At 41.7% G+C, this 27,090-nt stretch overlaps 1 protein-coding gene across 5 annotated transcripts in view; it reads right to left on the bottom strand.

Moving 5' to 3' along the window:
• The window catches only part of LOC127679086 (WASH complex subunit 2), a 54,182-nt gene that overhangs the window by 13,558 nt on the left and 13,534 nt on the right, over positions 1 to 27,090 (bottom strand). For 4 of the 5 annotated variants that reach the window (XM_052174628.1, XM_052174630.1, XM_052174631.1 and 1 more), the window contains 15 exons: positions 23,339 to 23,386; positions 22,699 to 22,809; positions 21,415 to 21,496; positions 20,591 to 20,671; positions 19,686 to 19,801; positions 19,236 to 19,258; positions 19,171 to 19,205; positions 16,435 to 16,497; positions 15,174 to 15,362; positions 13,413 to 13,540; positions 11,243 to 11,329; positions 6,537 to 6,638; positions 4,657 to 4,785; positions 2,554 to 2,726; positions 84 to 186 (listed from right to left, as the gene is read on the bottom strand). In XM_052174628.1, coding sequence (XP_052030588.1) covers positions 84 to 186; positions 2,554 to 2,726; positions 4,657 to 4,785; positions 6,537 to 6,638; positions 11,243 to 11,329; positions 13,413 to 13,540; positions 15,174 to 15,362; positions 16,435 to 16,497; positions 19,171 to 19,205; positions 19,236 to 19,258; positions 19,686 to 19,801; positions 20,591 to 20,671; positions 21,415 to 21,496; positions 22,699 to 22,809; positions 23,339 to 23,386 — 1,470 coding nt within the window. The remainder of the gene's footprint in view (positions 1 to 83; positions 187 to 2,553; positions 2,727 to 4,656; positions 4,786 to 6,536; positions 6,639 to 11,242; positions 11,330 to 13,412; positions 13,541 to 15,173; positions 15,363 to 16,434; positions 16,498 to 19,170; positions 19,206 to 19,235; positions 19,259 to 19,685; positions 19,802 to 20,590; positions 20,672 to 21,414; positions 21,497 to 22,698; positions 22,810 to 23,338; positions 23,387 to 27,090) is intronic. The other variant, XM_052174629.1, reaches the window with a different exon arrangement.

The raw sequence follows: 27,090 nt of genomic DNA, 5'->3' as shown, positions 1-27,090 counted from the left end.
GGGTTTTCAGATCTGACAAAGTAGCATCTCTATGCACGCAGCACAATTTGACAGGCATTTTCTGAGTGTAGAAAAATGAGTACCATTGTTGCAGAAGGAACAGATGTAGGAGGAAGGCCAAACAGAGAGCTTCCACTATCAGCGTCATCTTCAAAGAGAAGGGAAGTTCTCTGAGTCTTCTTTTGGCTATAAACAAAGAGAAGGTCAAATTCAGGAAAAATACAATTTAAAAACAAAAACACTCTGCTTTTTTGGCCATATCCACAGTGACTACTCCCCCCATTTGTTGACTTTGTATAGCATAAAGCTGGTGATTCGAAAAACCTTTGGATAGACATAATCTGATCATACAGTCAGCAGCCTCTGCCTATCACTCTAATGCAGAGGAGGCCAGAGACTTGCTCATGAAGCCCTGTCAATCCCTTTCCACATGCTGCAGCTGCACTAGCTCATAGATCTGAAAGGCACACTGCACTCTTGGTGGTCACAAACATAGAATTCTCCATCATCGTCTTCTCCAACAGAGAATAAACTAAGAACAGCTATGCCTGCTTTCAGAATGCCCAGGAAGGCAACTGAGAGACCATAGAGTCAGAGTTAGTTTTTGCACTGTAACCTTCTTTCCCACTCCTATTTCTTTGATTCAGAGCAGCTTTACTGAAGTGTAATTTACATAATAAATTACACCTTTAAAATCACATTTCAAGAATCTTTAGCATTTTGAGAAGTGAACACTATCACCATATTCTAACAAGGAACCCATGCCCATCAGCAGTCAACTCCCCATTCCCTTCTCTCCTGAACCACCAACCCACTTCCTCTCTCTGTATTGATCAGTTCTGGACATTTCCTATAAATAGAATCATTCAATCTATGGTCATATGTAACTGATTTTTCAGTTAACATATTTTTTAGGCTACTTCATGACCTACCATATGTCAGCACTTCATCCCATATTGTTGCTGAATTATAACCACTGTGTGGTTCCACAATCTTTTATCCATTCATCAACTGAAGGGCATTTAGGTTACTTTCTGGGTATTATGGATCAATAAGACAGTAGACATTCTTGCACAAGTTTAACCTGAGCATGTTTTCATTTGTCTTAGTTGTATACCAAAGAGTTAAATTACTGGATCACACAGTAGCGCAGGCTTAACACTGACTAAATACCAAAACCTTTTCCCAAAGTGTCTGCACCACTTTATATTCACCCACATCTTTGCAATGATCTTTTTGAGATCTGTTCAAATCTGTGACTTACTTTCTATACACAACATTTTATAGTAATGCAGAAAGCATTACTGAAAGCCAGGAACTGTGTGCTGGCACCAAGCCTAATGAATGGGACCTGTTTCCGGTCATCAGGTTCATGGTAACATGTGTGGTAGGGCACACGTGTACCGAGGAAGCTCAACTACAGTACAGCTCCCGGGCTGGGGGAAGGCAAGGACATGCCTGTGCTCTAAGTCCCACATTCTTCTTTCTCATGTCTGGATTATACAGGCTCTCAAAAGAGAGGACGTCCACAGACTCCTGACAGAAGCTGGCCAGGAGGGGCAAGAAGATACCCCAGGAAAGAGCAATAAAATAAGTGTGACATATTCCCTGAACTATGATGAATGCTGCCCATGACCAGCTACTACACAAAGCATTTCACATTAGAAGGGCACGATTATCCCAACAAGCCTATGAGAGGTGAAAAATCTGAGGCCTAGACAAGTTAGGGAACTTGCCCACAGTTGTTCAGATAGGAACTACAGAGGCAGAATTTAAAACTGTACTAGGATTGCAGAAATCCTCCATTCTGGACCTGAGACCAAGGTGTCAAGTCTTGGGAGCCTAAAAGTAGCAACATTAATATCTGAGGAGATGTATCTCTTTGGAGAAATCTGAGGCACTTTGAATTTGAATCCATCTGTGAACACCACCAGCTACTGCACAGAGCTTCCACATTCCATGCACTGCCTGCTTATTCTACCGCCCTCAGCTGAGCATCGGCGATCAGTTACAACTGGCAACTCTGCAGAGCAAACGGTTAAATGTGAGAGCTACTCTGAGCACACAGCTACCCAGCAGCACACAGATGCCCTGTCACTCTCTACAAGCCACCAGTTTCAGCTCAACCACCTAGACCAGAAGGTATGATCAGTACCTGCTGGGAGTTTATTCCTAATATCATGCTTTTCAACATTTTCAGGATTTCTATCAAAGTAACACACTTTTAAGTAACCTTTTTTAGGGTATACCTAACAGGGAGGGGAAGACATAAAAGATAACAATATCATTCTTAAATCCCTTAGAGAAAAAAACTGTCTCAAGATTAAGAAAATGTCAGAAATAAAAATCAAGGCAAACTTTCCCAAGGCCTTCCCACAGATCTCTCTCTCTCTCTCTCTCTCTCTCTCTCTCTCTCTCTGTGTGTGTGTGTGTGTGTGTGTGTGTGTGTGTGTGTGTATGTGTGTGTGTATGTGTTTGAATAAGGTATCAACAACTGCAACAGAAATTCTGTCTCACACGCAAAACCTTTCCCGGCGACTGTAAACATCTCACCTGTCCTTAGCAATAGCAAACAGATCAACTTCATCATCATCATCCTCAAATAGATTGGTCTTTTTCACAACCTTCGCTTCTTGGCTTTGGGTGGTCCCCGAGTCCCACAGCTCTCCTTTGGACTTATTGTCAGATGCTAACTTGGAATGTGAATCCGCAATACTCCACTGGTCCTTAAGACACAAATCATGTATTAAAAATCTACATGGCAGTGGGAAAAAAGACTACATAAACATGAGGACTTGAGTTCAAGTCCCTAGATCTCAATGTTTAAAAGATCCAGATCCAGCCACACACAGCAGTATCCCCAGCATTGGGGGGGGGGGGAGAGGTGGATCCCAGGAACACTCATCAGCCTAGCCAAACCACACACAACATTAGCAAGGTCCCATCCACTAAGCATAAAAACATTCATGCCCCCACCCTCTCCCCCTCCCTCCCTCCCTCTGTCTCTCTGTCTCTCTCTGTCTCTCTCTGTCTCTCTGTCTCTCTCTCTCTCTCACACACACACACACACACACACACACACACACACAACTCATCCTCCTCAAAAAAGTTGGTCTTTTTCACAGCTTTGCTTCTTGGCCTTGAGAAGTTCCCAAGTACAGGGGTCTGCCAGCCACCAGCCCAGCTCTAGTGTGTTGAAGGAACTGGAGCATAGTTAGTGGCAGAGACATATACTTTCTAGTAGCTAATTTAGATATGGAATATGACAAGTAAAATTAGCTTACTATCTGTTAAGTTACAATCAAACTAAAAGTCAAGCATTCAAAGAAAAGTCACATCTTCAATTTCTTCAGAGAGAGAGGGGGGGGGAGAGATCGAACCATGGGAAGGCCTTGGCTAGTGCCCTCTCAGCTGGTGACCTGGGTACTGTAAGAAAGCAGGCTAAGTGAGCCATGTGGAGCAAACTCATGTGCTGCACCCCCCAGCATCCGCTTCAGTTCCTGCCCTGCCCTGCCCTGCCCTACCTCATGGACTGTGGCATAGAACTGTGAGCTGGAATATACCCTTCCCTTTCCAAGCTGCTTTTGGTCATGGTGTTTGATCATACCAACAGAAGCCCTAAGTTAAGACACAGGGGAAGCACTTTACCAACTGTGCTGCAACCCAACTCTTTTAAAAGGTTTTGATTTTTTTTTTTATTATTGTATTATTTCCCTATGTTGGACTTAGAACCAGGACTTGCTCTTGCTGGATATGTACTACACACTAAGTTACATTCCTAGTGCCAGGAAGACCTTTCAAAGTCGGGGCCCTAGATTTTATTATGCTGACTATTTCTTAACCTTCTAAGATAAAATATAACTCTAAATCATATTTGGATTTATGGTTTTCTGCTCAGCTAAATCTGAATAATAATTAAGCTACTATTGATTTTGCTGAGCCCTATCCAAATCACATATTCACTTCCTTATAGAAAAGGAGTTGAATTTGCACAGGCCACTGCAAGTGTATCTACTGCATTATAGCTTAATGACACAGAGCAGTCCTTAAGAAGATAACACACAGTGGATGGAGCCCTGGACACATGGCCCTCAAAGTATAGTCCCTTGCCAATGAAGACAAGCCCTCTGACCTTCTTGCCTTTTCCCTAATAGTAAAATAAAAGAGGATGCCATGGTCCTCTACTGTGACGCAAGAGCAATGGTGTCCTCCCTATACCCACACAAAGGTGGCCCCTCTGCTGAAGACACAGGGCAAAACCTGCACGAGCAGTCAGCTTCCCACTGCAGGCCACTCTCCAGGCCTATCATGCTTCTCCCAAACTCTTTGTTCTTTGTCATTCTTAGCAAAACATACCCACAGGTTCCTCATCACCCAAAATGTACCTTAGATGTGAATGCTTTTTCCTTGCTATCTTTGAATACAGAGCTTCAGACATGACCCTATGGTGGTAGCCATATTAACTCCGTTTTGAACATATTAATGTTTAACATAGTACGTAAACACTTTTTATATTAAAAGATATAGTGTTGCAAGCACCATCTTTCTATGACTAAGCCCCAGGGAGTACAGAACAGTAAGTGAACTCGTTTAGAACAGCTCTAACTCAGTCTTCATTTGCATCAGGACCTTGTATGTGGGCAAACCTTAACCTACCTCCTCATCACTGCTGAACAAGGCAGAAGTCTTCTTTGGGGGCTGCTCTGAAGGCTTTGCTTTCTCTTGACTCTGAGGTTGTGGAGATGAAGTCTGCTTCTTAGCTGCTGCACTACCAAAAAGATTGTCCTAAAAGGACAAATGGCAGGAAAGTATAGAATATATCAACAATTCATACACTTGAAACCCAAGCAAGACATTCTCCCACCTGAAGTCATTCTCCCACGAGGAACAGAGTATAATGTGTGTTGGTAACAGTCAAAAATACCTGTGGATCTCAATCTACAACCTCTTCAAGTTATAAGCACTATCCACAAAAGAAAAACAAGATTACCATGGAGTTCTTTTCATTAAGGAAGGAAGGAAGGAAGGAAGGAAGGAAGGAAGGAAGGAAGGAAGGAAGGAAGGAAGGAAGGAAGGAAAAGAAATTTAGAGATGGAGCGATAGCTCAGGGCAGAGGCCCTGAGTTCAATTCCCAGCAACCACATGGTGGCTCACAACCATCTGTAATAAGATCTGATGTCCTCTTCTGGTGTGGAAGAATGTATGTTAAGCAGAACACTATACACATAGTAAATTAAATATTTTTTAAATTTTTAATTATTATTTTGTATGTGCATATGGGTATGTGAGTGGGGGACAGTGCATGTATATAGGTTAGAGGACAACTTTCAAGAGTTAGCACAAAACCTGAGCCAAAGCTTGAGGGAGCAAAGGACAATCAAGATAGTGGAAACACCAGGAGGTGCGCCTTCCCAGTCCACCTATGGGCATGAGAGCCTTGGGAGCAGCCAACAATCAAACATCTCTCTCTCAAAGAATTAGATATTGCACTAATAACTAAAAGGAGTTTTTAAAGCTAAGAAAGCTGGAAAAAGAAGTTATTATTTATACTTAATTTATAATAAAAAATACAAAGATATGGAACAGTTTACTAAATAAAACCCCTAGCATCCTAAGGAAATTCAGTGACACTTACACTCTTAAAGTCTCTAATATGTAGTGACTGTGGCTTTATGCACTTTTGATCGTAGAATTCATGAAGCCAAGGGAGGAAGACTATATGAAGCCAGCTTGGGCTGTGCTGCATGGTCAGTTATAAAACAAAGAGATCCTGCTACCATACCCAAACCCCACCAAAATTCTATTTACCCACTTTCATTAAGGTAATTGAACAAAACCATCAGAGGGCCCAAGTTTGGTTTATGATTCAGGAACTGTTAGCAGGACATACTGTAGCAGCCCTGAGCTGCGACAGTCCTGGAGGGCTGTAAGCAGAGCCGGGTGGGGTGGAAAGGCCCCAAGAAGAACAAACTGCAGTCTGGTGGGACGGCAGTGACAACAGCTTTCCTTCACTGCACACCTAAACCCTTTCCAACCACAGGGCACAGATGTGACATGGTTGTTCATTGGCTACAATAAATCTAGTGACCTCTAACACTCAGAAGATAGAGGTATACAGCTATCTATAGAAATTCAGGATTTGCAACGATGGAGCTGAGTGTGGACCAACAGGCACATGGATCACCATCTGTATCCTCTTACCACCCACCACTCCATATACCCAGAGCGAGAAGAAATGTAAACCTAAAACGTGACTGCCTCCTCTTTCCTACTGCCACTTTAGAAAAGATACTTTCATAGATTATTGGGTATAAGAGATCTACCCTGTGGGTGGTGTGTGTGTGTGTGTGTGTGTGTGTGTGTGTGTGTGTGTGTGTACAAGATTTTAACGTCTTCCTAATTGTAGTACTGGAAAAACTTGGAAGTCACCAATGTGAACAGATATCAGTAACCTAGAACCTTCTCAGTCACTCTGGTAATAAAGCTATCTAAAACAAATTTCTAGGTTAATTATCTGGTGGTGCAATAACATTTACCTCTTCATCTTCTTCACCAAAAAGAGAGACTGATGTTGGGGTCTGACTGGACAGAAGTGATGCGCTTTTGGGCTTACTTGAACTTTGAGAAGAAAACAAATCCTGTTAAATCAAAATCAAAGCTGCTGGTTAGCCAGGTCTATCAGATTTAATGTGTAATAAGTACAAAACACTTGAACATGGTGGCTTTGTGTGTCTAGATTTGATACCTCAGTATGTACCTGGTTTGTGTGGTACAAGGAAAAACAGAGCAGGCAGTCTCTTTGTAGACTGCAAGCCAACCGTAGTCCCACCCAAAGGAATTTTTATTCTACTACAAAATGGTCTAGATTTGCAAAGGGCTGACCAACAATGGCTCTATTGTTAAGATCTCTCTCCCCAGAGAATACATCTTTTAAATAAATACAAATTAAATTCCTATTTTTAAAGGCTTGTGCTTGGAAGTTAACTCACTGGCAGCATATGTGCTACAGTGTCTACAGTACAGTACAGTGTCTACTCTTCTACTAGAACTGTAAGTATGAAACACTGCAAAAGATCCGTCAGTCTCTGAAGGTTGGATGACTTCAGCTCAGAGTGCGAGAACACTCTGCAGACTTGAGCTGCATTAACTAGAAACAAAAAGTAGGACAACCTGTCCCCTGGGCAGAGGGACCTCAATACAAGAGCCAGATAATTAAACAAGACAAGAACATTTTCCATGACCTCTGAACACTATCTTTTTATTATATAATCAGTGCCTACCACTCATCAGATATAAACCTAATGAGTTTACTGACCTACAGAGAATTCTTAGCATACTAGTTTATACTGGGTTTCATTAGTCACAATGGTTTGTTTACAAAGATGCTCCAATGTCCCATGCCCCTCTGCATTTTACACAATAACAAACAGGGTTGGCAAGCTGTATTACAGAGCAATAGTGATAAAAATTGTATGGTATTGGTACAGAGAGGTAGATCGATAGAATAGAATTGAAGACCCAGAAATGAATCTACACACCTATGGTTACTTGATCTTTGACAAAGGAGCTAAAACCATTCAGATTTTCAACAAATAGTGCTGGTTCCATTGGTAGTCAGCTTGTAGAAGAATGTAAATTGATCCACTCTTGCCTCCTTGTACAAAGCTCAAGTCCAAGTGGATCGAGGACCTCCACATAAAACCAGACACACTGAAACTAACAGAGGAGAAAGAGCCTCAAACATGGGCACGGGGGAAAAATTCCTGAACAGAACACCAATGGCTTATGTTCTAAAATCAACAATAGACAAATGAGACCTCATAAAATTGCAAAGTTTCTTTAAGGAAAAGGACATTGTCAACAGGACAGAACAGCAACCAACAGATTGGGAAAAGATCTTTACCAATCAAACATCTGGCAGAGGGCTAATATCCAATATACACAAAGAACTCAATAAGTTAGACTCCAGAGAATCAAATAACCCTATTAAAAAATGGGGTACAGAACTAAACAAAGAATTCTCAACTGAGGAATATTGAATGGCTGAGAAGCGCCTAAAGAAATAGTCAATAGTGCCTTAGTCATTAGAAAAATACAAATCAAAACAACCCTGAGATTCCACCTTACACCAGTCAGAATTACTAAGATGAAAAACTCAGGAGACAGCAGATGCTGGCACTCCTCCACTGCTGGTGGGATTGCAAGCTGGTACAATCACTCTGGAAGTCAGTCTGGTGGTTCCTCAGAAATTTGGACATAGTACTACCTGAGGACCCAGCTATAACCAGTCCTAGGCATATACCCAGAAGATGCTCCAACATGTAATAAAGACACATGATCCACTATGTTCATAGCAGCCTTATTTATAATAGCCAGAAACTGGAAAGAACCCAGATATCCTTCAACAGAGGAATGGATACAGAAAATGGGGTACAATTATACAATGGATTACTACTCAGCTATTAAAAACAATGAATTCATGAAATTCTTAGGCAAATGGATGGAACTAGAAAATATCATTCGGAGTGAATAACCCAATCACAAAAGAACACATAGTATGCACTCACTGATAAGTGCATATTAGCCTAAAAGCTCTGAATACCCAAGATACAATTCACAGACCACATGAAGCTGAAGAAGAAAGAAGACCAAAGTGTGGATACTTCTTAGAAGGGGGAATAAAATACTCACAGGAAGAAATACGGAGACAGAGACTGAAGGAAAGGCCATCCAGAGACTGCCCTACCTGGGGATCCATCCCATATACAGACACCAAACCCAGACACTATTGTAGATGCCAGCAAGTACTTGCTGACAGGAGCCTGATATGGCTGTCTCCTGAGAGGCTCTGCAGACACTGACAAATACAGAGGCCAATGGTTGCAGCCAACCATTGGACTGAGCACAGGATCCCCAAGGCAGGAGGTAGAGAAAGGACTAAAGGAGCTGAAGGGGTTTGCAACCCCATAGGAAGAACAACAATATCAACTAACCAGATCCCTCAGAGCTCCCAGAGACTAAACCACCAACGAAAGAGTACACATGGAGGGAACCATGGCTCCAGCTGCATATATAGCAGAGGATGGCCTTGTTGGGCATCAATGGGAGGAGAGGCCCTTGGTCCTGTGAAGGCCTGATGCCCCAGTGTAGGGGAATGACAGGGCAGGGAGTGGGGAAAGGGTGGGTGGGTGGGGGAGCCCCCTCATAGAAGCAGGGGGATGGGGGGAGGGGATGGGTGGCTTCCAGAGGGGAAACTGGGGAAGGGGATAACATTTGAAATGTAAATAAAGAAAATATCCAATAAAAGAAAATTTTAAAAAAAAGAGTATCAAAGTAATTCTACCAAAGAACAAAAAACCGATTCCTATATTATAATTTTGGACCTTCCTTGGAGGTAGAGGGGACACGTATTTGTTCTCGTTCTCTCCCTCCCTCCTCCCCCCTCTCTCTTTCCAATTAGTTACCCCAATATGCCCCCCCCCAATTTAGTAAAACAAGCTTCCTGCCCACATGTGAGATACAGATAAGCACAAAGAACAATTACGTCCAGTTCAATCTTTATGTCCTACACTGTCTTATGTTACGTCTAGGACAGGTGCCCGCAGGGCAAAGCCTTAAGGAGTGGTTTTAAAACAAACCTCCAGTTTATTAAACTCTACCCTCAAGAACTGAACTTGAGGGACTGGAAATATAGTTCAGTGGCAGAGTGCTTGCCTAGAGTACACAAGGCCCTGGGTTCAACCCCCACTATCTTCCCAATCTCTACTATCCCCACACCCTCCATTTGTACATGCAATGAAATGTTTACTGCCCCTGTCCCATCAACAACCACAGAAGGAACAGCATAGACTTCTGTGATGTATAATCTTGGTTGTCATTGACACATTCTACTGGCTGGTTATATCTGTCAACTTGATACAAACTGAAGTTATTACAAAGAAAGGAGCCCCCATTGTGGAAATGTCTAATTGAGACCCAGCTGTAAGGCATTTTCTCAATTAGTGATCAAGGGGGAAGGGCCCATTGCAGATGGTACCATCACTGGGCTGGTGGGCCTGGGTTCTATAAGAAGGCAAATTGAGCAAGCCAGGGGGAGCAATCCAATAGGAAGCACCCTTCCCGTGACCTCTGCATCAGCTCCTGCCTCCAAGTTCCTGCCCTGTGTGAGTTCCTGTCCTGGCTTCCTTTGGTGATGAACAGCAATGTGGAAGTATAAGCTGTATAAACCCTTCCCTCCCCAACTTGCTTCTTGGTCACAATGTTTCACTGCAGCAATAGAAATCCTGACAAAGACACACAGCAAGGAAGACAGATTCTCAATTGAGCAACTGCCTTCATCAGACTGAATGTGAACATATATGTGGGTATTTTCTTGTTGCTAACTGATGTAGGGGGGCCCAGCCCACTGTGGGCGGTGCCAGCCTAAGCAGAGGTCCTGAGTTGTATAGGAAAGCAGGCTCAGTAGAAGCAAGAGAGCAAGCCAGTGAGCAACACTCCTCCTGGGTCTCTGCCCAGGTTCCTGCTAAATTCCTGCCTTGGCTTTCTTCAATGATGGATATTCTATAATATGACATAAACCCTTTCCTCCCCAGGTTGCTTTTAATCGGTGTTTTATCACAGCCACAGAAAAACTATCTAGGACAACGTGCAAGACTAAGATAAAAAAGGCAACACAGCCTCTATCTGACACTCTCAGGAGCTGAACCAGCAGAAATACATCCCACTTCCTGAAGCTACCATGCTTAGAGACCCACCACATAAGGACAGGAGCCCAAGCTGCCTGAGGCTTCCTACCCACAGCCTGTCCTCTGTCACCAGCAATGACAGGTAAAAGCTGTGCTGACTATGTATCACAATGGGAACAAAATCTCTAGTAAGTCACATTACCATTAAAGGAAGCAGTCAGCTGATTTCTTCTCACAATTGTGAACCAACAGTCTTAAATTTAAGTATGTTAAAGGAAATGCAATGGATTCTAACCCAAAAGTTAAAGAGTGTGTGTGTGTGTGTGTGTGTGTGTGTCTGTTTTCTGAAGATCACATACTTTTAAGAAAATGCAGTCTTGTATATGCTAGACAGGCATTTTAAACCACTAAATTATATTCCCAGCCCAAGAGATTATTTTCAAAATAATAACTGAACTACTGAATAAAAAGTCTTAAACCCACTGACAGGCTCATCATAAAGTTACTGATATTAAATCTACAGATTAACATCCAGAACTAAGAAAAGAATTCCATACCTCAGAGTCTTCTTCATCTGAAAACAAACCTTTCTGAGTCTTTGTTTCTGACACAAGCTTCAGATTTTTGCTAGAAGGTAAGGTGATCTAGTTGGATTCCCACCAAAAAAAGAAAAGAAAACATACTATTAGCAAGTAAGAGACATGGAAACAAGCTGATTTCAGAAAATCGCAGCCTCTACTCTGAGAAGGCACTAAGCCAAGAACCAAGGGACTAAACATGCCCTGGACCTTCATCTGTATAAACTTTACACCAAGACTTTGTACAGAATTTCCATGACAAAGAACTTAAAACATTGGTGAAAATTAGTGAACAGAGAAGCAACAGTGCCACTAGACAAAAAGTTTCTCACATTTCCACAAATAGTGAGATGGTGCAAACAAGATACAGCACAGGACACATCTGTGTACATGGAACACTTAGTGTCACACGAGGCACATTTGTGTACATGGAGCATGCACTGTCACATGGGGCACATCTGTGTACATGGAACATGTACTGTCATATAAGGCATATCTGTGTACACAAAGCAGGCACTGTCACATGCAGCACATCTGTGTACATGGAGCATACACTGTCACATGCAGCACATATGTGTATATGGAGCATGCACTGTCACACGAGGCATATCTGTGTACATGGAACATGTAGCATCACACAGACACATAAGGAACAGACAAAAAGCAAGCTGGTTGAGGGACAAAGATGATTTTGAATGCTGTCACTTTGGTAGTTGTGAGGGTTAAATGAGGATGTGACACAGTGGCATCTGTGTTGGCTACTCTTGTTGTCAACTTGACTACATCTGGAATTAACTAAAACCCAGTGGCAGGACACACCTGTGAATGGAAAGACCTATTTTTAATCTGGCTCTTTTGGAGAAGGAAGACATCTTTAATCTAGACCTTCTGAGGTAGGAAAGCCCACTTTTAACTTGGTCTGCACCTTCTGCCGGCAGCCTAGATGAGGCACATGGACGGAAGCTCGCTCCGGTCGCTTGCTCTTGCTCGCTAGCAAGCCTACTCCTTCACCAGCTCTAGAGCCTGCTTCTTTGGGATTCTAGTGTATACTGAAGACCAGCTGAGATGTAGCCTGGCAGACTGAACTACTACTGGATTCTTGGACCTTCCATTGGTAGACAGCCATTGTTGGAATAGCTGGACCACAGCCTGTAAGCCATTCTATAAAATTCCCTTTCTAAATAAATCCCCTAATAAATTCCCTTATATGTATAATTCCCTTATACGTATACATAAGTATATACATACATATAGCTATATATGCATATAGATATACACACATACACATATACACATACACTACAGAAAGAGAGACCTATATAGGACATCTGTAAGATAAGCTGCCTCACAGGGAAAAAAAAAACAGAATACAGACTGTGTATAAAATTATTTTAAGTCAGTATTATATTGGGTATGATTTTATAAAAGAAATTTTATGCCAAACTGGAGCCTCATGAATGCAGACTGCCATGAGATTCTTCTAGAGTTACTGCCAACCTCTGGCATCTGGCAATAGAACAGTATTCCAAGAGCTGCCCAGTAAAACATGTAGGGTGGTAGAGCATCACAATGACCACAGATCCCTCGCAAACTGTTCTGAAAACAGGATGCTTACACAAAGGTCAGGCATGTATTTGGCAAATCCTCACTAATCTGATTAGAAGTTATTTGGAGTTTTATTGTCTTTCAATTTTATGTTCAACGTTCGTAATATAACTGTAGTTGCTATTCTTGACTGTCAACCTGGCACATGTGGGAAGTGGGAACCTCAACTGAAGAACTGCTTCCATCAGACTGGCCAGTGGGTATGTAAATCTGCCAGGGATTTTCTTGGTTGCTAATTGGCAGTGCCACCTCTGGACAGGTGGGCCTGGGCTGTGTAAGAAAGGCAGCTGAGCAAGCCAGCAAAAACATGGAGTCAGTCAGCAGTGTTCTTCCACTGCCTCCTCCTTGAGGTCTTCTCTTGACTTCCCTCAAGGATAGACTGCAATCTGTAAAATAACCCTTTCCCTTCCCAAAACTGCTTTGGCCAGTGTTTATCACAGCAACAGAAAGCAAACCAGGACAGCAAACAGGAAGGAGAACTCTGCATCCCTCTGAGATCCTGTGAGTCGCCCAGGCCAATATCCCTTAATCCACCTGTACTCACCGTTTTATCTGCCCGTGTTTTGTTTTCATCTGTCTGACTCACAGAAGCTGCTGGCAAAGCTGCTGCTTTTTCTTTAAACAGATCTCCTTCCTCATCATCAAAGAGAACAGCAGTGGACTTGACTTTGTCTTAAAAAAGAAACCACAGTATAAAAATTACACCAAGGTCAAAATACACACACACACACACACAACACGCACACTCTCTCTCACAATCATATACACTTCTTCTCTTCCAAAGATAAATACGGAAGGTGTCGGCATGGTATTTCTTGCTTACTTACAGAGAAATAGAAAGTAAACGGAGCCCTGCCCGCCCTTTAGTACTGCTTCCTTTCATTCTCCCTGCGGTTCGGAGGGCTGACCCAGGAGGGCAACATGCCAGTCAAGTGCTCTGCCACAGAGCTACTCTCCCAGGTTCCATCGCCCTGGTACTCAGAGAGCAACAGCAGTTCAAATAAAGCAAAAGACACTAACTATATGAATGAACCTTCTCCAAACAGAAGACTCCTATGCTAAGTATATCCAGATGGGATTAAAAAGTAAAGATCACTTAAGGAGCCAAAAGTCATTAACTGTAAGATGGAGATGTGAAGGGTGACTCCTGTTTTCATTAAAAACCAAACTATACAGAGTAGATGAAACCAAATGCTGGCGTTCCCTCATCCCCACCACCAACTCAGACAAGACAGGCAGAAGAGCTTGGCATACACACGTCTAAATCTTACCCTATGTTTATGTCAGCTACTCATAAGACTATAAATTTTGAATAATCTGAGTAAAATGACTTACCATTTGTGTTTTCCATTTAATGTACAATGGAAATATTCCAGGGTGAAAAAGTAAATGCCTCATTTGTTTTTACAAGATTCATATTTACTTATTTATGAGGTTGCATGTGTGCTGGCTTAGGTTTAGGGGTGGGTGTGTACATCTGCACACATACGGAGAGGTCAGAAGTGTCTGGTGTCCTAATACTCTCTACCTATTCCTTTGAGACAGGGTCTTTCCCTGAACTTGGGGCTTGTGTTTCCCTACTAGCCTCCAAGCCAACAAACCCCAGTGATCCTGTCTCTGCCCTTTTACAGAGCGAGGCCTGGTATCAGGCCCCAGGACTTGTAGAAAGTACTCATAACACCTGAGCCATCCTCCAGTGGCTCATTCTTTTCAAAACTTTACAAAGACCCACTAAACAGAAAGACCACGGCTCAGAAACCCGAGTATTTCCCTACTTTTGTCCCCCAAGCATAGTCACATCAGAGAGTAAAAGCCCAGGAAACTTCAGCGTGGACCTCAAAGGAGGGGGATCTCTGGGGGAAACATGCCAAAAATGCTGGGGGTGGGGAGAACGCACCAAAGCAAAGGCTAATCCGAGCTCTCTGTCAGAGAACAGAGAACCTGGGAATGAAGCGACCAGCATGCAGTGCTCTGCTCACGTAATTACTCAGAGCTGCTGGGAGGAAATATGACTAAATTTCTGCCTGTAATTTGAAAGGCAGAAACAGAAACTTCAAGAAAAGAATACAGAAGAAATTCAGCTCCTGATTAAAGAAGATAACTTCAGTAATTAATTCCCAAAGCAGAAAAGACTGGCCTATGAAGGACCCCCAAGGCTATAGCACAATTTAAGCAGAGACAAGACAATGGCAGCCGTGTACAGTAAGGCATTCTGAAACTGCAAGAGACATTGAATGTGAAGAACTGTGTCCCCTTAAGTTTAATTTTCTTCTCTAAGTTCCCAAAATTAGCTTGAAAGTGGTACCAGTCTTAGAAGGCTTGCTAGAAGATGGCATAAAAAAGTTGCTATCATCTTCATCGTTGTCGTTATCATCATCATCAAAGAGGCCAGCAGGAGTTGGCAACTGTGGGCTCTTCCTGGGAGCGGGCTGCTCATGTTTCTGGAACTCCTTCAGCGATGGGGCAGAGGTGGACCCGGGCACATCAGCATACCCTGATGATGGAAGGACAGTCAGAGCTCCGATCCAGTGGGAGCCTCCCGGCAGCAGTTAAGTTCATCCACCAAACACTGAGACAATGAGATAACCTCTGTGCTAGTGCTGGAGAGCTAAACCACAGTGCAGGGCTGCCTGGCCCTCAGCAAACTACTCTGATCCCCACTCCTTCACCCTTGCTGTCTGTCAGGCTCTCCCCTTCTCTCCTCTTTCCTCTTCTTTCCCCGACACCTGCAGCCCTCTGCAGTGTTGAAGAGGAAACCAGAGTCATGCACATAACAAACCCATGCTAAGCCACTCTGTCACATCCCCAGCCCCAAAGCCTCTGAATTCATACAGATGTGAGCTCCGAGCATCAGTAAATACGCTGTAGTAATAAACACTCCAATGCCCTCCAGGGCTCCTGGGTACCCACTCCCAATCCCTAGCCACTCCTTATAAAATGACAAAATGGATGTATACAGTTCTTAAGAAAGAACACTGGGGTGATGGCTCAGCAAGTAAGTACTTGTTTTGAAACACAAGGATCTCAGTTCAAATCCTCAGAACTCAAGAAAGGAAGGAAGGAAGGAAGGAAGGAAGGAAGGAAGGAAGGAAGGAAGGAAGGAAGGAAGGAAGGAAGGAAGGAAGGAAGGAAGGAAGGAAGGAAGGAAGGAAGGAAGGAAGGAAGGAAAGAAAGAAAGAAAGAAAGAAAGAAAGAAAGAAAGAAAGAAAGAAAGAAAGAAAGAAAGAAAGAAAGAAAGAGCGGAGTGTGGCTGGTACCTGTACCTATAACCCCAGTTGCTGACACAGGCTGGGGAAGGCTCTCTGGCGCTTACTGGCCACCAGCCTAGTTCCAGATTCAGTGTAACACCCTGACTCAAGGGAATATGGAAGAGTGCTAGAGCTTTGTCATCTTCCCTCTGCACACACAGGCACATGTGCACACAATATACACACACAGCTTCACTCACATTCACACTGTATGCAATACAAAGAGGGAGGGAGGGAGGGAGGGAGGAGAGGGGGGGGAGAGAGAGAGAGAGAGAGAGAGAGAGAGAGAGAGAGAGAGAGAGAATAAAAACCTATTACCTAAAAGCACAGAAACAGCCCCTGCTGGGATTTTCTTTCCAGGTTTAGGGGATGGAAGTGATTCTAGAATAAGAAAAAAGAAGTCAATCATTTCACCAGATTTGCTGAGCAAGGCATGGCACACCTGCAATCACAAGGCTTAAACAGCTGAGGCAGGAGGATGGACATGTATCAAGAACAACTCAGTAAGCACAGACCAAGCATGACTACACAGCAAAACTGTCAAAAAGGAAAAGAACCCACCCCTTCTCTGAGGCAGTTTGTTCCTAAGTAATTCTTTTAAAAATTATTATGTTTTTATTTTTACTGATATCAGCAGCTTTTTCCTTAGGATTAACACATCTAAACTATGACTCCCATGGAAGACACCCTGAGGTTGCGCAGCACTGAAGATGCATGGGGAGTTGGGAACAGAGCAGCAAGGGCTTTAAAACAGGCCTAACGCTACCCTTCAGCTCTACGAGATCAAAAAACCTGTGAGATGGTTGTGAAGAAAATAAAATGAATGCAATGAGAAAAACAAGAAAGGGAGATGACCGGACAGGAGGATGAGGGAGGCCCCAACACGGAACACATCACACGGGAGGCCATCATTTAAAACAACTTATTTCTAGTTGTTTTACTGGGAATAGTATTACAAACACTACTTTAAATCTAATGGAATAAAAATTGTAAGTTTTCAAAAGCTTTTTGCGTTTTTAAAAAAAAATTCCTACAGATGATTCTGATGAATTACTGATAAGCAAGTGATATTTTCAACACGATGTTCCTGTGAATTAAATATCATTATAGTAAAGCTAGCCTCAGCATAACTACCAAATACCTTTTCTTTTTGACTTATTTTTATCATCTTTAAAAGGTAAATGTGAGGTGAAATCTCAGGGTTGTTTTGATTTGCATTTCCCTAATGATTAATGATGTTGAACATTTCTTAAGGTGTTTCTCAGCCCTCCGAAGTTCTTCATGTGAAAATTCTTTGTTTAGCTCCATACCCCACTTTTTAATGGGGTTATTTGGTTCTCTGGGTTCTACCTTCTTGCGTTCTTTGTATATATTAGATATTAGCCCTCTGTCGGATTTAGGGTTGGTGAAGATCCTTTCCCAATCTGTTGGTTGATGTTTTGTCCTTTTGACAGTATCCTTTGCCTTACAGAAACTTGTAGTTTTATGAGGTCCCATTTGTCAATTCTTGATCTTAGAGCGTAAGCTATTGGTGTTCTATTCAGGCACTTTTCCCCTGTGCCCATGTCCTCAAGGGTCTTCCCCAGTTTCTTTTCTATTAGTTTCAGTGTGTCAGGTTTTATGTGGAGGTCCTTGATCCATTTGGAGTTGAGCTTAGTACAAGGAGATAAGAATGGATCGATTCGCATTCTTCTGCATGCTGACCTCCAATTGAACCAGCACCATTTGTTGAAAAGACTATCTTTTTTCCACTGGATGTTTTCAGCTCCTTTGTCAAAGATCAAGTGACCAGTCAGAATGGCTAAGGTCAAAAACTCAGGAGACAGCAGGTGTTGGCGAGGATGTGGAGAAAGAGGAACACTCCTCCACTGCTGGTGGGATTGCAAGATGGTACAACCACTTTGGAAATCAGTCTGGCGGTTCCTCAGAAAACTGGGCATGACACTTCCTGAGGACCCTGCTATACCACTCCTGCTATACCCAGAGGATTCTTCAGCATGCAATAAGGACACATGCTCCACTATGTTCATAGCAGCCCTATTTGTAGTAGCCAGAAGCTGGAAAGAACCCAGGTGTCCCTCAACAGAGGAATGGATACAAAAAATGTGGTATATTTACACAGTGGAGTACTATTCAGCCATTAGAAACAATGAATTCATGAAATTCTTAGACAAATGGATGGAGCTGGAGAACATCATACTAAGTGAGGTAACCCAGTCTCAAAAGAGCAATCATGGTATACACTCACTGATAAGTGGATATTAGCCTAGAAACTTTGAATACCCAAGACATAATCCACATATTAAATGATGTCCAAAAAGAATAGAGGAGTGGCCCCTGGTTCTGGAAAGACTCAGTGCAACAGTATAGGGGAATACCAGAACAGGGAAGTGGGAAGGAGTTGATGGAGGAACAGGGGAAGGGAAGAGGGCTTGTGTGACTTGCGGGGAGTGGGGACCCAGAAAAGGGGAAATCATTTGAAATGTAAATAAAAATATATCAATAAAGAAAAAAAAAGGTAAATGTGTGATATGGGTCTGAAGATGGTACTAGTATCTATTGCTAAGACAAAAATTAGTAAAGACAAACTGTCTTCAACTGTTTCAAGCAAAAAACAGCTTTAGCTTAATGGAAATAACATTTGGGTTCTGTCTCACAACAGAAAGAGCTTTAGAACGTGTCTGCTGGGTAGTTTTTTTGTCAAACAAAACAATCTTTTAATGAAACAATCTTGAGTTATCTGGAAAGAGCAACTCTCAGTTGAGAAACTACCTTCATCAGATTGGCCTATGGTAAGTCTGTGGAGCACTTTCTTAATTAATGATTGATGGGCACAGCCCACTTTATACAGTGCTAACCCTGGCTAGACGGTCCTGGAAGAGAGAGATAACTATGAGCCTGGAAGGCAAGGCAGGATGATGGACTATAAGCTGCACAGATGGCATAAACCCTTTCCTCCCCAAGCTGCGTTTGCCATGGTGTTTATCACAGAAACAGAAGGGAAACTAGGAAGCAGGCAAGCTAAAGCAGCCAGCGGTCCCCCACCACGCCTACCTTCCCCAGCAGGAGCCTGTGCTTGCCGATCCCGGTCCCGGTCCCGGTCCCGGTCCCGGTCCCGGGGCGCTTCCTTGAAGAGGTCGCTCTGGTTGTGGAAAGGCATAGGATAATTTTAAAATGCAGAGGTAAACAATGCTGCACTTGATTTCTGAGAAGGATCCTATACATTGAAGCTACATATTTACTGTCCTTCCCAAGAATCAGTGACAAGGTGCAGACTAGAGCAAAATGATATTAATTTGGGCCTGTCAAGGATTAAATAAAAACATGGGAGAGGATGACATATCGGTAACTCAAGAAAATTACCCACTATTGATACTCTACAGCCTCTCCTCACATCAAGGGACCATAGCACATCAGGACAGATAGTATTCTCTCTGAGGTTCTGACTTTCACATGTCCTAGATATGAAAAGCATAACTAACAGGAAGCTTCTTTCCTCTAACAGAAACATGGTTCTCTTCCCTGCATGCTCAACGACACAAAGAGCTTTACTCAATCGCCCAACTCACCTCATCTTCATCATCAAACAGCCCCTGCCCAGCACTGAACAGACCACCTCTAGAGCCAAATGGGGAGAAGTCTTCATCAGTCAGTGTCGGGGGAGGGAACAAGATGTCGTCTTCATCTATAGAAAGCAACAATGCACAGGGAGTGTTAAACTGGTGTAGCCTGTGGTGGTGGCACACTGCCTGTTAATTCCAACATTCAGGAGACTAGGCTCCTGGAATCCAAGGACAGGCTGGGCATGGTAGAATTAAGGTCAACTTGGACTACATACAAATTCCAAATCAGCTTGGCCTATATAGTAATATTTTCCCTCAATATATAAGAATGAGAGGGGGATCTGGGATCTCCTCTATAGCATATTGGCATGACTTTAATAAAACCATACTTCACAAGGAGTATTGAGAACAAAGCAGTAGATTTCAAACAATCCAGGGAAGTGCCTCAAAGTTCTCGTCCTCAAAGCATCAATGTCTGGGGACAAAGTGACTCTTTAGGCCAATCTCTTGACTGACTTACTTTGAAGCTAAAATATAGTTTAGCTGCCACATGCCCAAGTTTAGAGAAAGGAAAAACAAACTGAGCAGCAATTCCATAGATGTAGACACAGCAAGGGAACACACAGATGTCACTAGTTAATATGGAAGGGTCACATACAATCTTCACTGAAAACTTTAGCAACCCATAATTCCTACACATCTAATATAAAGTCTAGAAAGACAGAAAGCGCCTACTTTAGACTAGCAATTCAATACTCAAGCATTACTCCACACTGGCCTTTCTTTCATTCTAGCACCTAAAATGTATTTTCAGATGCTTTGAAAGGTGAATGGAGACACAACCTACTTGTCAGCACTTGCCAGTGACACCTCTGCATTCCACAAAGGCTCCTACTGAGCGAAGGGCTTACCATCCAGAGGGGTTCCCCTTTCCTTCTTGTCCTTCACTGTCTTCGGAGGTTTTCCATCTGCGGAGGATAACTTAGGAGAATCTGAGAGGTTTAACGATACTTGGCATTCTTGTTATAGATACTAACTCGCTGCTCAAGACTGGATCCTCATGACACAGACCAAGAGCAGGAGACTCATGCGTACATCTCATCTATAGCATTATAGCTCCATCAGAGAGAGCACTCACTACAGAACAGGCTGCCAGTCAGGAGCATGCCAAGGCAGAACTCGGGGAACAAATTACTCTACCTTTCTACTCTGTTAAATAACCTGATACACATTATTTCTTAATAATCAGAATTTTTTATTTTATTAATCAAAATTTAAGAGTAAACATTAAGCCCTGGATTCACAATCTGCTGTCTATAGTTCTCTGGAGTTCCCATGTTCTATGCATGTAAGATGTCGCATAGAAACACACATGTACTGGGGGAAGGAATAAATAGGATACTCATGGTATCCTATCAAGTAGAATCCAAGAGCCACCGACATGGCTTAAAGCAGCCTTTTACAAGGGTCACCTGAGACCACTAGAAAACACAGAGTACAATTCACTAAAACGTTCATTAAAAAATCAGAAAAATCAGTTATGAAGTAGCAACAAAAATCATGTTATGGTTGCAGCGCTAGGAAGGTTGGGAACCACTGGCTTAAAGGATCAAAGTGCTCAGCAACAAGCCTGACGGCCAGAGCCACAGGCAGGAGGAGGAAGGAGAACACCACCCCTGCTCACACATCAAGGCTACAGCATGCCGCACCCTATTAACCTGCCTTCAGAACTCACCTATCTGTCCCTCTTTCCGCTGGCTGGAGATATCGCCTCTGATCCGGGCTGCCAGCTCATCAGCAAAAGATGTCGGTCTTTTCTACAGGCCAAAAAGAAAATCTAACAAATGAGTACACTTTCTGGACACCTAACAAAATTATATCAACAGTCACAAAGAAATCAAACTACAAATAAAACAGAGCTTTTTAAAAAGATTTATTTATATGTGTATGAGAATATACTTGCAAAAACAAGACTTTATTAATGAATTTAAACACAGGAAACTTTTAAAAACAGGTAACAGAATTCATAAAATATCTCTTTAAAAGGGGATACTGTTACTTATTTTTTAAAATTCTTAACAAACCTCAGTAAGAAAACTAATATTGGGGGGGGGGGGGCCCTAGAGAGATGGCTCAGAGGTTGAGAGCACTGACTGTTCTTCCAGAGGTCCTGAGTTCAATTCCCAGCAACCACATGGTGGTTCACAACCATCTCTAATGGTATCTGATGCCCTCTTCTGATAGGTGTGACGACAGCTACAGTGTACTCATATGTATAAAATAAATAAATCTTTTTAAAAAAGAAAACTAACATTGAGTATATGGAGGGAGACAGGAGAGAATTCTAGAGCTGACTATATTCCCAATGAGCTGACTAAACCATCCTCAGCACTAAAGGAAAAAGCGCTAGTAAGGCAACTGGAGACACCAGGACAGTTACTGCTGTTTATAAACCATCAATCAAAAGGCAAGAGAGACGAGCCCATACCAAGGTGTCTTACAACATCTGTAACTCCAGCTCCAAGAAAACTGATATTAGCACATGTTGTCTCCCTAGGAACCCCCATACATATGTGCAAATACAGATACATGGATACAGCAAAAGTACATTCACAGACAATCTTTCAAATAAAAAAATTAAGATATAAATACAGGGGACATAGAGACGGCTACTTAGTCCAACACTTGCCACTTCCGTGTGAGGACTGGAGCTCAGACCCCCTAGCATTCACACAGAAAGCTACATGCCTATGTGTGCCTGTGATCTCAGAGCTGTGAAGACGAGAGACAGGCGCCTGGGGCTTGTTGCCTCCGAGTTCAGCTGAACTGGTTAGCCCTGGTTCAGTGAGAGAGCCTGACTCAAAAACAATTTTTTGGGAATTTTGGAGAAGAGCAATTGCGGAAGTCCTCTACTGCTTACCTCTAGCTACACACACCATTGCAGGTTAGGATGTAAGATGACAACCAAAATAAAGTGTCAATACTAAGGAGCAACACGAAAAGTGGTAATTATACTTACAGACTTAGCATTTTCCTCAATATCCTCAATATCATCCACCTCCTTCTCAGAGTCAGCAAAAAGGTCACCATCCTCCTCCTCCTCTTCTTCATCACTCATCTGTGTAGCATGCTGAGAATGGAGAACAGATGCAAGTCAACAAACTGAAAAGGAGACACTGTCATTCTTAATTTCTCCCTTTAATGTAACTACACTGGGAACATGTATTCCATATAATTTATTAAAAAATAAAAAAGGATTTACTTTTAGTAAGAATATAAGAGCAAAAATATCAAAGCAAGATATTAGAATTTCCAAATGTTCATTTTTAGAGGAATATAAATTAGTCTTAAGAAGTAATAGATATAAGGAGCTATTAAAAAGGAGCAAAATTTGCAAATGGTAATATCCAAAAGAAGTGACTAACCTAAATACATGACATACTTAAAAATAACTGTGAGCATGAAAACCCTCAGGTATCATTTAAAAGCCATTTTAGGAAACTTGGCATACAAATATCATGCAGAGCTTGCCAGACATGCCTAAGACCCCAAGCATGTTCTATCCCTAGTACCAACAGCAAGAGGAAAAGTAATTTTACTATACGCATTATGCTTCCACTAAAGTTTTAAAGGAATTCATTTAAATACATAAGCTTTACCTGGTTTTGGTCATTGTCACTACGACTGGCAAAATCTTCATCTGACTCCTGTGGGTGAAAAAGTTTTGCTGTTAATGCAAAAAAGATCTCATCAGTCTGTGAGGGAAGTGACTGTTGGGCAGAGGAAAGAGGGAGCGGGTACGCTCAGTCACCTTGAACAGCAGACAGCATGAATTCAGGCAACACTGCTACAGCTGTCTAGCTACCATAATTTTGGTGTTTCATACAGATAGTTCTAATGATTCATTCGTATCATTTGTATTGGCCAGTTCTAATCTTCAGATTTAAAAAAAGAACATCATTTAATTGAATCATAGGAGGTTGATTTGTGTTGCTTTACATTTTGGACTACAATCTCTTGTGTTCCCTCTAGTAGGATAACTACTTCATCAAGCTCAAAAACTTAAGGTCAGTATGCTACTGACAATTACTACACTGACAGCTAAAAAACAAGTACTCAGCAGACAGGTATCTGTTGCAAGGCAATAGGCGAGTTTCTTTCCACCGCTAGGATTTCCATTTGCCAAGCTGAAAGAAAGAATGCAGGAGAGGGAGGGCAAGTTCGAGAACAAAGACATGAAAATCAGACACGCAGAATGTTCTCCTTTTAGAATCTCATACTCATTGTCTGAAGAATAACTGAAGGTGCCCGATTCTGAATCGAGGTTGTTCTCTGTGGACCTTTAGACATGAGCAAATGAACAGGAACTAGATGCTTTCATTAGAGGACTTAAAAATTCTTCAGTGGCTGAAGAGATGGTTCAGTGGTGAAGAGAGCATGCTGCTCTTGCAGCTCAAAACTGCCTGGAACTCCAGCTCTAGGGCATCTGATACCCTCTTCAGATCACGACAGGCACTGCACACACAAGTACCTATTTGCATAAGAATACTAAAAATAACTTTTTAAAAGTTGTTCACTGGAATAGACAGAACGAAATAACCAAACTCAGGGCTGAAATCAACCAAGCAGAAACAAAAAGAACTATACAAAGACTCAACCAAACCAGAAGCTGGTTCTTTGAGAAAATCAACAAGATTGATAAACCCTGACCCAGACTAAACACAGGGCACAGAGACAGTATCCAAATTAACAAAATCAGAAATGAAAAGGAGACATAACAAGAGAAACTGAGGAAATGCAAAAAAATCAGATCCTACTACAAAAGCTGGAAAAAACTGGAAAATCTAGATGAAATGGACAATTTTCTAGACATATACCAGGTACAAAAGTTAAATCAGAACTAGATAAATGATCTAAATAGTCCCATAACTCTTAATGAAACAGAAGCAGTCATTAATAGCCTCCCAACCACAAAAAAAAAAAAAAAAAAAAAAAAAACAGGACCAGATGGTTTAGTGCAGAGTTCTATCAGACCTTTAAAGAAAACCTAATATCAATACTCTTCAAACTATTCCACAAATTAGAAACAAAAGGAACACTATCCAATTCGTTCTATGAAGCGACAATTACTCTGATACACAAAGACCAAACAAAGAAGGAGAACTTCAGACCAATTTCCCTTATGAATATCGATGCAAAAATACTCAATAAAATTATTGCCAAACGAATCCAAGAACACATCAAAATGATTATCCATCATGATCAAGTAGGCTTCATCCCAGGGATGCAGGGAAAGTTCAATATATGGAAATCCATCAACATAATCCACTATTTAAACAAACTCAAAAAAAAAAAAAAAACACATCATCATCTCATTAGATGCTGAGAAAGCATCTGACAAAATTCAGCATCCTTTCATGCTAAAAGTCTTGGAAAGAATAGGAATTCAAGGCCCACACCTAAACATAGTAAAAGCAATATACAGCAAACCAGTAGCCAACATCAAATTAAATGGAGAGAAACTTGAAGCAATACCACTAAAATCAGTGACTAAACAAGGCTGCCCACTCTCTCCATACCTATTCAATATAGTACCTGAAGTCCTAGCCAGAGCAATTAGACAACAAAAGGAGGTCAAAGGGATACAAATCGAAGAGGAAAAATTCAAAATATCACTATCAGCAGATGATATGATAACATAATTAAGTGATCCCAAACACTTCACCTGAAAACTCATAAGCCTGAAATAAACTTCATCAAAGTGGCTGGATATAAAATTAACTCAAACAAATCAGTAGCCTTCCTCTATTCAAAGGATAAACAGGCTGAGAAAGAAATTAGGGAAATAACACCCTTCACAATAGTCACAAATGATATAAAATATCTTGGTGTGACTCTAACTAAGCAAGTGAAAGATCTGTATGAAGAACTTCAAGTCTCTGAAGAAAAAAATTGAAGAAGACCTCAGAAGATGGAAAGATCCCCCATGCTCGTGGATTGGCAGGATTAATAGAGTAAAAATGACCATCCTGCCAAAAGCAATATACAGATTCAATGCAATCCCCATCAAAATCCCAACTCAATTCTTCATAGAGTAAGAAAGAGCAATTCTCAAATTTATCTGGAATAACAAAAAAACCCAGGATAGCTAAAACTATTTTCAACAGTAAAAGAACTTCTGGGTAAATTAGTATCCCAGACCTCAAGAAGTACTACAAAGCAATAGTGATAAAAACTGCATGGTACTGGTACAGTGACAGGCAGGTTGATCAATGTAACAGAACTGAAGACCCAGAAATGAACCCATCTATGGTTGTTTGATCTTTGACAAAGAAGCTAAAACCACCCAGTGGAACAACAGCCTTTTCAACAAATGGTGCTGGGTCAACTGGAGGTCAGCACTTAGAAGAATGTAAATTGATCCATTTTTATCTCCTTGTACAAAGCTCAAATCCAAGTGGATCAAGGACTTCTAAATAAAACCAGTTACACTGAAACTAATAGAAGAGAAAGTGGAGAAGAGCCTCCAGTACATGGGTACAGGGGAAAATTTCCTGAACAGAACACCAATAGCTTATGCTCTAAGATCAAGAATTGACAAATGGGACCTCATAAAAATGTAAAGCTTCTGTAAGGCAAAGGACACTGTCAACAGGACAAATAGCAACAAACAGATTGGGAAAAGATCTTTACTAATCATACATCTGACAGAGGGCTAATATCCAATGTATACAAAGAACTCAAGAAGTTAGACTCCAGAAAATCAATCCTAATAAAAAAAATGAGGTACAGAGCTAAACAAAGAATTCTCAACTGAGGAATACCAAATGGCTGAGAAGCACATAAAGAAATGTTCAACATCCTTAGACATCAGGGAAATGCAAATCAAAACCCTGAGATTCCACCTCACACTAGTCAGAATAGCTAATATCAAAAACTCAGGTGACAGCAGATACTGGCAAGGATGTGGAGAAAGAGGGAAACTCCTCCACTGCTGATGGGATTGCAAGCTGGTACAATCACTCTGGAAATCAGTCTGGTGTTTCCTCAGAAAAATGGACATAGTACTAGCTAAGGACCCAGCTATACCACTCCTGGGCATATACCCAGAAGATACTCCAAACATGTATAAGGACACATGCTCCACTATGTTCATATCAGCCTTATTTATAACAGCCAGAGGCTGGAAAGAATCCAGATGTCCCTCAATGGAGGAATGGATATAGAAAATGTGGTATATTTACACAATGGAATATTACTCAGCTATTAAAATCAATGAATTCATGAAATTCTAAGGCAAATGGGTGGAACTAAAAAATATCATCCGTAACCCAATCACAAAAGAACATACATGGTATGCACTCGCTGATAAGTGGATATTAGCCCAAAAGCTTGGAATACCCAAGATACA

This window comes from Apodemus sylvaticus, chromosome 2, assembly GCF_947179515.1.
Source record: "Apodemus sylvaticus chromosome 2, mApoSyl1.1, whole genome shotgun sequence".
Lineage (NCBI taxonomy): Eukaryota > Metazoa > Chordata > Mammalia > Rodentia > Muridae > Apodemus > Apodemus sylvaticus.
Note: the sequence above shows the minus strand (reverse complement) of the source record. Positions and strands in the feature narration are given on the sequence as shown.